The sequence below is a fragment of the Stegostoma tigrinum genome, chromosome 3 (genome assembly GCF_030684315.1).
Source record: "Stegostoma tigrinum isolate sSteTig4 chromosome 3, sSteTig4.hap1, whole genome shotgun sequence".
In the NCBI taxonomy this organism is placed as follows: domain Eukaryota; kingdom Metazoa; phylum Chordata; class Chondrichthyes; order Orectolobiformes; family Stegostomatidae; genus Stegostoma; species Stegostoma tigrinum.
Window position 1 is genome coordinate 114,340,205 of NC_081356.1, and position 13,522 is coordinate 114,353,726.

The 13,522-nt window shown below is 42.4% G+C and overlaps 1 protein-coding gene across 9 annotated transcripts in view; it reads right to left on the reverse strand.

The window, feature by feature from the left end:
* Positions 1–13,522, reverse strand: part of LOC125451022 (storkhead-box protein 2-like) — a 292,747-nt gene that overhangs the window by 48,179 nt on the left and 231,046 nt on the right. Inside the window, exon 1 of one of the 9 annotated variants that reach the window (XM_048527669.2) lies at positions 7,000–7,248. The exons of 6 other annotated variants lie outside the window; for them this stretch is intronic. In XM_048527669.2, coding sequence (XP_048383626.1) covers positions 7,000–7,024 — 25 coding nt within the window. In that variant the 5' untranslated portion in view covers positions 7,025–7,248. Of the gene's footprint in view, positions 1–6,809; positions 6,903–6,999; positions 7,249–13,522 lie in introns of those variants that run through there. 2 more of the 9 variants (XM_048527672.2, XM_048527674.2) reach the window with 2 other exon arrangements.

Sequence of the window (13,522 nt, forward strand, 5' to 3'; positions counted from 1 at the left end):
CCTGGAATTTCCTGTTCTATGAAACTCCAAATATAATACATTGATCCTTTGGGAAGTTATGTATGCATATTCTTCACTTTTAAAAGTGCTAGAATGACATGAAGCTATAAAACAGCTCCATGGTAGGTCATTAAATTCCAATTTACGGATCCATACTTGTCCATAAATATTTAAACTTTTGACCAGAAGAATAATTTGACATTCTGAAGAAAAATTCCTAGAGGTTGATTTGTGCTAGGGGATCTTTAACATCAACCGGAATAATCAGGAAGGTAGATTGGTCTGTGGTTTGCATCCCATTTGACAGACACATTATCGAGGAGAGACCAATGTGTAAACAGCTGAATACAAGCCTTAATGCATCATTGACCAGGATCCAGAGTTTATTAAATGAAGGATACATCATGCAACCAAAAATAAAGAATAAGATAGAAGTTAGAATTCCCCAACGCTGTGGCCAAAAATTTCAATTAAGGGTGGCTGTAATATACAGATGATTATGTTGGATCACATGATATTGGCATGTTCTTAGCACCCATTTAAAAAAGGCAGTAGGCGATTTCCAATCCAGAAGCCAATGTAGTTCAAAAAAAAAACACGAGTGACGGCTGAACTGGATTTGGAGAATTTTCACTGTTTATCTTGTTTGCAGAAAGGAGCTTAATGCCTGTTGCAGTAGTTCCCAATGAAGATGGTCAACAATGAGTGCTGTATGTATTTGACTCATCCAGTATTTCTTCACCTGCACCCGAAAACCTCCAGCAAGCTTCAGCAACCTAACCAATCAATAAAGAAATGAAAAGGATACTTCTTCATTTTTGAGCTTCTCTTGAAATAGAAACAGACTCCACGCCACTCCATGCAGGTTGCTGCCATACTGGACCTTGTCCTTTTTGCTAGCTTTCACACAAAAGATGGACTGCTAAATTGGATTGTCTTCAAATGCAATGACCTGCTTCTGTCCCTCCAACTGATATCTGTTTAATACTGCACAGGTCACAAACTAGACTTTGTGCTAAATTTTTAAAGTTACCTTTTTTTTGGAATTCTAGCAGGAATACTGTGCCCAAGCATGAAATTAAAGGTTTGAGTCAGTACCTTCAGATGTAAAGATGACCAATTAAAGCCAAGTGGTGCAATTAAACAGGGCAAGATTTTATCGTATGATAAATGCCAATGACCTTTCATTTTAAAATTAATGAAGGGATGAATGTTTAGCTGGCCTTTTCTTAGAGCAGCATTTTTAGCCCAAAAAAGACTTTTCTAAAGGAAATGTCTCCACATGGAACTGGAAAAACAAGAGCTTTATTTTTAAAGTGAAAATTTGCTCAGCACAGGCAGCCAGCAAGCTCAGTGAAGCAACCATGAAAGACAGCAAACCAACCAACGTGTCTGCTCATGTATGGAAATCCATCCTTGTCACCAAATCCCTTGCTTAGCATCCTGATAACGGCAAAAAACTACTGCTTTCAAGCTGTCCCAGTCCTTTATAACCAAGTGTGAAGCTGGATGAACACAGCAGGCCAAGCAGCATCTCAGGAGCACAAAAGCTGACGTTTCGGGCCTAGACCCTTCATCAGGGACTCTCTGAGGAAGGTTCTAGGCCCAAAACATCAGCTTTTGTGCTCCGGAGATGCTGCTTGGCCTGCTGTGTTCATCCAGCTTCACACTTGGTTTTCTTGGATTCTCCAGCATCTGCAGTTCCAATTATCTCTGTCCCAGTCCTTTAATCCACATTTCTCCCAATGCAGAGTATTGCCAAAAAACAAAGAAAGGTGTTTGCACAATGTACAATGAACCTGCACCAAATCCATTTCTGCCACCATTCTGGCCTACATTGAACTGAGTGGAAATCATATCACAAGGCCCATCTACTCCCCCAAACCTTGCTTTCAAATTCCTCTATAAGCACACTTCATCCACTTGTCAGCTATAATCCAAAATCTCTGCACTCTTCCAATTCTGGTCTCTTAGCCTATGTTCTGGAATTGCCTCTTATCTCTAAATCTTTACCATTCTTTCCACCTTTTCAGATATTCATTAAAACCATACAGAAATAGCTCATTTTTAACAGTAAAAACAGCAATGGATAGAGAGAGTAGGAGTATGACGTTGAGATAGATTCAGCCATGATCATATTGAATACAGAGCAGGCTTGAGGAGCCAAATGGCCTACTCTCTCTCATTTTTAATGATTCGTGTTGTTAAACCCAACATTTCATCCAATAATAGGGCACAATTCCTAATCACTTATTATAGAGCACAATTTCAAAATTTGTTTGGTTGACTTTAGTCCCGTGGGATATTTCACAATGCTAAAGTTGCACAGAAATATATGTTTTACATGAACTAGAACCTGAATGTACTTCTTTGGGAATGAAAATACCTTTCACCCCTCTGACAATATATAGGGAGACAGATGTACATGGCTGATCAGTTTCAATATTCCCACCCACCATGAATAATCTTTGAACCTCTTGATTAACAAGAATTTAAATAATTCTGCTTTTTCATGAAGTTTAAAAAGCTCATGACTATCTGGAGAGACAGAAAAATTCTCCTTGCCTCTTAAATCCCTTACTTTCAAAACAGTGACCTTGGGTTTAGATTCTCCCACAAGAGGAAACATCTTCACGAGCTCATTTATGGTGCAGAATGAGTCCATTCAGTCTACCGTGCTAGCATTGGTTCTAGTACCAAGAGTCAATCTCCTGTCTATCCCCACACTCCTGAACTGTATTTCTTTCCAAATAATCATCCTAAATGCCTCAATTGAACCTGTCTCCACCGCATTTCCAGGCAGCGCATTCCATACCCGAACTACTCAGTATGAAAAAGTTTTTAAAACTTACATCACTTTAAATCTACTCTTCTCTCTCTTATCCCACCCCTCAACCCTCTTCCTTTACAACAGTGAACAGTTTCTCCCTAACTACTCTACCTCCAGCAACACAGAAAGCTGGACACCATCCAGAAAAAGCAGTCCACTTGACTGGCACTACATCTACAAAACAGCCATTCCCTCCACCATTGATGCAGCTCAGTAGCAGCAGTACATATCATTTGCAAGGTGCGCTGCAGAAATTCACCAAGGCTCCTTAGATAGCACCTTCCAAACCCACAGCCATTACTAGCTGCAAGCTCTCCTCCAAACCACTGACCAACCAGACGTGGAAATGCATCATTGTTCCTTTGTGCCACTGGGTCAACATCCTATCATTTCCCCTCCTTAAAATGTAATTATGTATCTGCCTATAACAAATGGACTGCGGCAGTCCAAGGTGACAGGCGCTAACTGTTCAAAGGCAAGTAGGACAGGACAGTGAGTACTTGCCCAGCCAGCAACACCCATGTCCTGAGTGAGTAAAAATAAACAATCCTGGCTGAACTGTTACCTCAAAGTCATCATGCTCACTCTCCATGCTCCTCAACACTTTTAGAAATCTAACCAGTCCTTTCTTAAATGAATTCAATGACATTGTCTCCGCAGCCTTCTCTGGTACAGAAGTCCACAGGTTCACCACCCTGAATGAAGAAACTTCTCACCTCAACCCAAGATGGCCTAATGCATGCAAAGACCACAACTCCTCAAATTAACTGCACACATTAATATCTCATCTTCTTTTCATCACCTCACACATAACCCCACCCTCTTCTCTCGCCCTCCCCCCAGTATTCATCTAGAGGCAGCACAGAAGTGAGATTGCAACATGGTCAGCCTGTTGTTTTTCTTTGTTCTCTTCTGGGTCAGGGGACACCCCCACCACCCCACCACCCATCATCAGGCGCTCAGTGTGTTCAAGGGAATCAGTAATGGGAGACAGGAGGGGTGCCCACTGTAAAACAACCTCTTGCCTTTGCCTTCGGTTCCCTCCCTTTCCTCTGTGGCCTTCACTGCACCCTCATAACCTCGAGTTCCGGTGGCTACACTGCTGGCAAACACCTCTGGTGGTGCTGCTGCAGTGAAGAACTATCAGCCTCTGATCACTGACACCTCTTGGGAGGTGGTATTTCTGTCCCTGAGATCTTTCATCCTGGAGAAGGCCAACCTTTTGCTACCTAAGTGACCGACACTTCTGTCGCATGTCATGGGGTTCTTGCCAAACTCTGCAACTGGCAGGAAGCTGCCCTGTTGCCTGAGTTAAATTGTGCCCACATAACCAATTTACAACTCAGTCAGACAAAGCAGATATTTTCTAATCAACCTGTTCAGAGATGGCATTACACATCTAGCCATCATACCTCAACTTGAAATAGGGACACTACAAGAGCCTCCCCCAGGCAGATATAATACCTTTTGCAGGCAGTGCTGCTAAACAACTGCAACAATGACCTGTAATTATATTACAGTCATAGAATCCTTCAGTATGGAAGCTGGCCATTCAGCCTATTGAGTCTACACTGACACTCCCACCCAGACCTACCCTATCCCTATAGCCCTGAATTTCCCATGGCTGATGCATCTAACCAACATATCCCTTGATGCAACACCAATTCAGCAGAGCTAATCCACCTGACGTGCACATCTTTAGGCTGAGAGAGGAAACTGGAGCATCTGGAAGAAACCCATGCAGACACAGGGAGAACATGCAACTCCACACAGACTGTCATCTGAGGGAAGAATTGAACCAAGGTCCGTGGTGCTGTGAGGCAGCAATGCTAACCACTGAGCCACCGTGCTGCCTACTCGTAATGTAATAAAGCTCAGGAGAATGAACAGCTCAGCTATCTTAGGTTTTACTGCCTGAAAGAGCTAACAGATAGGAAGGGAGAAAGCCATGCAGGAATTTGAAAACATTCATGAGAATTGAGGTAACAATGTGTAGAGCTGGATGAACACAGCAGGCCAAGCAGCATCAGAGGAGCAGGCAGGCTGGCATTTCAGGCCTAGGCCCTTCTTCAGAAATGGGGGAGGGGAAGGGGGTTCTGAAATAAACAGGGAGAGGGGGGAGGCAGATTGAAGATGGATAGAGGAGAAGACAGGTGGAGGGGAGACAGACAAGTTAAAGAGATAGGCATGGAGCCAGCAGAGGTGAGTGTAGACGAGGAGATAGGGAGGGGGTTGGTCAGTCCGGGAGGACGGACAGGTCAAGGGGGCCGGATGAGGTTAGTAGATAGATGGGAGCGGTGGGAGGAATGGATGGGTGGATGGAAGGACAGGTTAAGGAGGCGGGGATGAGCTGGGCTGGTTTTGGAATGCAGTAGGGGGAGGGGAGATTTTGAAGCTTGACCTCCCAGTCACGAACCATTTCAATTCCCCCTCCCTTTCCTCAGACGACATATCCATCCCAGGTCTCCTACAGTGCCACAACGACGCCACCCAAAGGTTGCAGGAACAGCAACTCATATTCTGCTTGGGAAACCTGTAGCCCAATGGTATCAATTTTTCACATGCTTCAAAATCTCCTCTCCCCCACCACATCCCAAAACCAGCCCAGCTCATCCCCGCCTCCCTTACCTGTCCTTCCTCCCACCTATCTACTCCTCCCACCTCAAGCCCCACCCCCATCTCCTAACTACTAACCTCATCCTGTCCCCTTGACCTGTCCGTCCTCCCTACCTACATTCACCTTTACTGGCTCCATCCCCGCCTCTTTAACTTGTCTGTCTCCTCTCCACCTATCTTCTCCTCTAACCACCTTCTATCCACCGCCCCCTCTCCATATTTATTTCAGAAACTCCTTCCCCTCCCCCATTTCTGAAGAAGGGCCTAGGCCCGAAACGTCAGTCTTCCTGCTCCTCTGATGCTTCTTGCCTGCTGTGTTCATCCAGCTCTACACATTGTTATCTCAGATTCTCCAAGCATTGGCAGTTCCTACTATCATGAGAATTGAGGTGTTTTTCAAATCAGGAACAGCACAGATTATCAAGTATATAACTGAATATACATAGGGTTACCACAGTACCAAGAAGTACGTCATCCTGGTATGCTCGAGATTCTCACATGAGGAAGAAAAGCAAAGGACAAATTGATCTCTACCTTCTGCCATTCGTACAAAACATATTCTAGATCTACATGTTAAATAAATGTCTGAGCATTAAATCAAGTGTGTTTCAAGATGTAAACACAAGGCAACTTTTGGAATCACCTTTCTGCCAAAGTTCACTTTAAATTTGTCTGATTTATGCATGTTTTCTTTGAACTCTGTACAACAGGGAATCCCAGTCTCCCACATTTTTGCCAAAGAAATTGTGTAATTGCTTGCCCTGCGCCAAAAATAACCTACACCTTAAAATGAAAGTTTGCTTATGCTGGTCTACTGAAATATACTAAACTAGGCCCCTAAAAACTTTGAAAACAATTTGGAAGACAGGCTAGAATTAGGAATGCTCGAGTAGCAAGTGCAGACCTGTTCTTTTTAATTACGGTACCTTCGATTAGTAGAAACACGAAAACTACACACACAAAATTAAATTCACAGAATAGATTTAGTCTTAGTTTTTAAAAAATCAGAACTAAGCACAATGTTATTATAATCTCAATATCAACAAGCGCTGTCCTTTAACTGACAGATCAATTCCAGTTAAAGAATGTTGAATTCTGCAGCCCAGAGAACTGATGCAGCAAATCAAATACTGCATCAGGGTGAAGGTGCAGTCAATGAACGCACCAAAATCATTTCACCGAATCCTAAAGGAGGCTTTAACGCGTACAAAATTATACCTGATTTGTACATTATGTCTGCAGCTTTTCTGAAAGGCAAGAATGGAGACCCTTTTTTGGCGCACGGAAAAATGCAGGAATCGACAAGAGAACAGAGAGAGAGAGAGAGACAAAATTCACGCAAAACAATTCTCCATATATTAACCTGGTTGTTTAGTTTCAGATCATGAACGTTTAGATATTACTTCTCTTTCTCTCTGCTTCAGTCTGCACTCGTTTCCTTTAGGTTTTCAATCCACGTTTTACACACACACACACAAAACAGCCATGAGCAGCTGTTAAACACATGACATCATGACTCAATGTTATCTGTTGTTCCAGTTTAAACAGTTCACCTCCTCTTTCCTGGCTTTCCAGCATTTCCACACTGTCTGAAATCCCCGTGCAGCTCCCGAGCACACAGTCACATTTAGCAGCTAGTGCAGCAAGGAAACAGGATCCTTCATATCTTGGCTTCCCACAGACGCTTTAATCTCCAGTGAAGAGTCTGAGGCATTTCTTCAATGCACCCTTCCAGTGTATTCACTTTGCCTTCTTACCCAGAATGCGCAGGCCATGTAAAGACAATAGAGGTGTGACCATTTGCATTGAGATCTGGTAGGCAAATGTTTGAAAACTCCTTCCAATAATGGCCATTGACACGCCAGTGGGCGGCCTGCTGCACCTGTTGGCATGGCAACAAGGCTTGGCTGCTCTCTAACTGGATCCCAGCACGTTGCTCCTGTCGCACAATTAAAAATTTAACACCTGAGTTTCGTTTAAAGGCTGAAAAAAACACAAACAAGCTTCTGCCTAAAGCTGACATCTTTCCGACCGACGAGCAGGCTGCTACAGTCTCAGAGCAGTTTATTATTAATCTTAGTCCAGGAAACATTCTATTTTCCTCAGTACGCAAATAATGCATGAAAAACTACTCATTTTGTGGAAGCCTGGTGGCTTGCAACATCTGTCTTTTTTTCCGGTAATATCCAAGTTCTGCGCTGCCAAATGACTGTCAATGCACGAAGGATGTAGTTGCATTTTTTTTAAACAGCATGGCATTTTCAACAATACGTATGCCTAACGTGTGATTGCAATAAGCCTGGAGATCTAGTGTTAAATTACTCTCATCAATTTTGAAATCTTTTCTCAAAAAATCATAATACTATTGTGGAAAGAAAATTTGTACAAGCATAAAATACAGGAGCAGGCCTTTGAATCATGCTAGCCTGATTTCTCCATTCATTAAGATCATGAATGATCTATACGTGTTTCGAATCCCATATTTCCATGTGCCCAGATAATCTTAGATTCCCTTATCCAAACTCCGTCAGGTGGTGGGTACTTGAATTTGAGGGTCAGCATTTGTGCCTCTAAGTCTGGGGGTTTATGTGTCTGCTGAGGAATCTGAAGTCAAATCCAAGGCTGTCACACCAATGCAGGTTGTGGGAGGTTCCATTTTTCAAATAAGACCATCAACTGAGACTTCCATCTGTCTATCTTGATGGTGGCCATGATGTGGAGGTGCTGGCGTTGGACTGGGGTGGACAAGGTCAGAAGTCTATTCTCAGTCCTCATCTATTTGTGATCTACGTAAATGATTTGGATGTAGGAGTGGAAGGGTGGATTAGCAAGTTCGTGGATGAAACAAAGGTGGGTCGAGTTGTGGATAGTGCAGGCTGTTCCAGGCTACAAAGGGACATTGATACAATGCAGAGCTGGGCTGAGAAGTGGAAGATGGACCTTACCCCTGAAAAGTGTGAGGTGGTTCATTTTGGAAGGACAAACTTGAAAGCAGAATACAGGGTTAACGGAAAGATTCACAGCTGTGTGGAGGAGCAGAGGGATCTTGGGGTTCGTGTTCACAATTCTGTGAAAGCTGCCACCCAGTGGATAGAGTTGTTAAGAAGGCATATGGTGTGTTAGCTTTCATTAATAGAGGGATTGAGTTCAAGAGCCATCAAGTTATGCTCCAGCTACACAAAACCCTGGTTCGGCCACATCTGGAGTATCGTGTCCAGTTCCAGTCACTTCATTATAGGAAGGCGGTGGAAGTGTTGGAAAAGGTGCAGAGGAGATTTACCAGGATGTTGCCTGGAATGGAGGGAAGGTTTACGAGGAAAGGTTCGAGAGAGCTAGGGATTTTCTCTTTAGAATGACAAAGGATGAGAGGTGACTTGATAGATGTGTACAAAATGATTGGACGTATAGATAGAGTGGACTGCCAGAGACTTTTTCCTAGGGTGGAGATAGCTATTATAAGGGGACATAGTTTTAAAGTGAGTGGAGGTTGATGTAGGGGAGACGCCAGGGGTAGGTTTTTTACTCAGAGAGTGGTAGGGGCATGGAATGCATTGCCGGCACGGGTAGTGGAGTCGGCCTCATTAGGGGCATTTAAGGGGGTATTAGATATATACCCAGAGGCCTGGGTTCAAGTCCCACCTGCTCCAGAGGTGTGTAATAACAACTCTGCAATAGGTTGATATAGAAAATATTTTTTAATGTGTCTATGTAAGTACACATGAGAGGCCTCATGGCATTATTCAAAGTGCGACAGGTATATTCTTCTAAGTACCCCGAACAATATTTATCCCTCAGTCAATGCCACTGAAGCAGATTATCTGGCTAGTGTCTCAATGCTACCTGTGGGATATTGATATATGTAAACTATCCAGTGTGTTTTCTCCATTACAACAGTGACTAATCTTTAGAAGAAATTCACTGACTGTAAAGTGTTTTGGGATGATCTGAAGTTGCGAATGAAGCAAGATAAATGCAAATCTTTATCCCTGCAGTCCTTGGCATGGAGGGATTAAGCAAAGATTAAATGGGTTGGGACTCTCCTCACTGGAGTTTAGAAGAATGACGGGTGTTCTCATTTAAACATGGAATGTTCTTAGGTGGCTTGAAAGGATGAGTGCTGAGAGGATGTTTCCCTCATGGGAGAATCTAGGGCCATAGGGTATAATCTCAGAATAAAAGGGAACCAATTTTCTACTGAGATAAGGAGGAATTTCTTCTCTGAGAACTGAGAGTGTTTTGAACTCCTTGTCACAGGAAGCTGTGTACATTTAAGGCTAAGATAGATTCTCGATCAGTAAAGAATCAAGGGTTACATGGAAAATGCAATAAAAATAGATGTGAAGTATTTCAGATCAGCCATGATCCTGTTGAATGTGGGGCATCCTACTCCTCTGCCTATTTATTATGTTCTTTTGGTCTTTCTTTTCTCTCTGTTTTGTGATAATTTGTTGATTTTTTTTCACATTTCAATCATGCATTGGTCTCTTGTGAATTTGGCTTGATATATTCTGGATCACTGCTGACTGCAGAATTACAAGGCTGCCATCAACTGTACACCTTTAATGTAAATATGGTGGTGATGTTTACATTGTGCCAGGAGTTTAACCTGTATTGTCTTCTCATGGGACCCATCTGGAGGGAACTGAGTCTTTTAAGAGGGTGTATACATGAAATATCAACATTCCACTGGAGTCACTCCTAGGAAATAATGCACCAAGCAGGTCTACAACATGGATGTCAGGCAAGAACAAGACCAGGTTCTGCTAATGGTGACTCCCATGGTTGAATATCAGCAGACTGCTGACCATCTGTTCTTACAAATGATGTAGAATAATGGCTAGAGAAAATACTGGAGGACTGATGCTGACCATAGAACTATACAGCACACTTCACTTTAGATTAGTGCAGGGATGTAATGAATACATTTGACTAATAGTTAAAAGTTATAAATGCCATGTAGTTACTCATATTCTAGATGTAGATAAGGCTGAATTCAATACAGACTATCCACAATAAATACAGCAAAACGGTCAATGGGTAAACTCACAGAATATTGGGAGAAGTTCAAAAAGTTAATTATGACTTCCAAATGACACAAACTCTACCTGCCACAATATACAGTCAGAGGTGAGAAACAAAGTAAACAAAGAAAGCATACACAGCTGCAAAAGCAAAGCACAGGTCTTATAGAAAAAATGGGAAATAATGGATGTGATGAATATAATCTCAAAGTAAGGGTTTCTCATTGAAGACAGAGATGAGAAGGAATTTCTTCCCTGAGGATAGTGAATCTGCTTTCTCTACCACAAAGGCAGAGGATAGGTCATTAAATCTGTTCAAGGCTGAGACAGGTAGTATTTTTAAAAAGTAAAGGAATCATGGGTAAAAAGGCAAAAACGTGAAGTTGAGATTATTAGATCAGCAATTATCTCTTTGAATGGCGGATTGGACTGAATTGGTAATGGCCTACCTGTGCTCCTATGTCTTTCGGTTTTATGGTCTTATGTTGAATAATTACTTTACATTTACATTGCATTTGATGTAGACTGTGACAAATTAGTAACGTAACCAGACTGTGGTGATCCAAAGACCTTGGCTAATCCTCTGGGGAAATAGATTCAAATCCCATGAAAACATCGGTGGAATTTAAATTACAATTAATGAATCTGGAATTGAAAGTTAGTCTCAGTTAAACTGACTGCGAAACTATTGTCAATTGTTATAAAAATCCAACTGCTTCATTAAAGGCCTATAGGGAAGAAAATCTATGATTTTTACCTGGCCTTACCTATGTGCAACTCCAGACCTACTTTAATAAGGTTGAATTTTAACAGACCTCTGAAATAGCATAGAAAGAGACTCAGTTCGGGGGCAATTAGGGATGGGCAACAAATGTTGCCCTGGCTGGTGACATACATATCCCAGGAAAGAATCAACATATCTATAGAAAAAAAAATTACGTAACATTTTACATGATTGCAAGTTGTTCCAAAGGGCTTTGCAGAAATTGAATGATTTCTGAGCTGCAATATAACGTAGGAAACGTGGCAACCAATGTGCTGCAAGTTCCCATACACATCAATGTAACAATGGCCAGTTATTCCAGTTGTTGATCCAGGACACTAAGGATAACTTTCCTGCTCTTCATCAGAGGACTGCTGCGGAAACATTCATGTCCACTTGAGAGAGCAGATCAAGCCTTAGTTTAATGTCTCATCTGAAAAACAGCACCTCCAATACATAGCACACCCTCAGCAATTCCAGAACCAAGGGATCAGATCTAAGCTCTGCAGTCCTGTCTAATCCAGCTATGAACGTCAGTGGACAATTAAACAACTCATTGGAGGATCAAACTCCACTAATATCTCCATCTTCAATTATTGAGGTGTGTCATCAGTGCAAAAGATAAGACTGAAGCATTTGCAACAAACTTCAGCAAAAAGTTTTTTTGGCCTCCCCAAGAGGTTCCCAGATCACTGATGCCATTCTTCAATCAATTCCACTCACTTTACCTGACAGTAAGAAATGGCTGGAAGTTCTAGGTTCTGCAAAGGGTATGGACCCTGACACCATTCTGACAATAATACTGAAGACTAGGGCTCCAGAACATGCTGCACCATGAGTCAAGCTGTTCCAGTAGAGCTACAACATTGGTTACCTTGCTGACAATGCAGGCAATTGCCCAGATTAAATAAAAAGTAAATCAAACCCAACCTAATCACTACCCTATAAGTCTATTCTTAATCATCAGTAAAGTGACGGAAGGTGTCATCTACAGTTCTATCAAGTAGAACCTGCTCAGCAATAACCTGCACAGTGACACCCAGTTTGGATTCCGCAGGGCCACTCAGCTTATGGCCTCATTACAGCCTTACTTCAAGCATGAACAGAAGAGCTGAGTTTCAGAGGAGAGGTGAGTGTGACTGACTTTGACATTAAGTCCACATTTCAGTAAGTGTGAAATCAAGGAGCCCTATCAAAATTGGAGTGAATGGGAAGTGGGGGAAAGGTCTCTTCTGGTTGGAATCATACTTAGCATAAAGAAAGATGGTTGTAGTGGTCGGAAGTCAGTCATTTCAGCTCCAGGATGTCTCTGAAGGAGTTCCTCACAGTTGAGTCCTAGGCCCAACTATCCACAGCTGTCTTATCATCAATGATCTTTCCTCCCTCATAAGTTCAGAAGTGGGGAAGTTTGCTGATGATTTCACAACATTCAGCACAATTTGTGATTCCTTACATACAAAAGCAGTCCATTAGCAAATACAGCAAGACATGGACAAAATCTAGGTTTGTTGTTTTGGGCCTAGACCCTTCTACAGAAAGGGATTTTTCTGAAGAAGGGTCTAGGCCCGAAATGTCAGCTTTCCTGCTCCTCTGATGCTGCATGACCTTCTGGGTTCATCCAGCTCTACATCTTGTTATCTCACTTGATTTGCAACTTCTCCACAAGCATTCAATCCCTCCACCACCTCGGCTCAGCAGTAGCAGAATGTACCATCTACAAAATGCACTGCAGAAATTCACCATCTAGTCACTTTAGACAGCACAGTCCCAATCCATCACCACTACTATCTAGAAGGACATGGGCAGCAGCGACATGGGAACACCACCACCCGCAAGTTCCCCTCCAAGCCACTCACCATCCAGACTTGGAAATATATCATCATTCCTTCAGTGTCGCTGGATCCTGGAACATGTTTCCTAATGGCATTAAGGGTCTACTAAAGGGACCTAAGTAGTTCAAGAAAGTAACTCAACATCACCTTCTCAAGGAGAGGCAATAAATTCTGGCCTAGCCAGTGATGCTCACATCACATGAGGGAACAAAGAAACATTATTACACTGGAATGTCTGCTATGAATTTTGTGCTCAATCCCTGTAGAACATTAACTCACAATTTTCTGACTCAAAGATGAAAGTGTTACTGACTGAGTCACACGATAGTGCCTGCATGGTTGAGCTGTCAAGAAAACTAACATTGAACAGAGCCAACGATGCGGCAAAATTAATATAAACAAAAAAGTTGTCATATAAAATATAATCGCACTACAGGGTGAGAAATCCCCAGACCTAAAT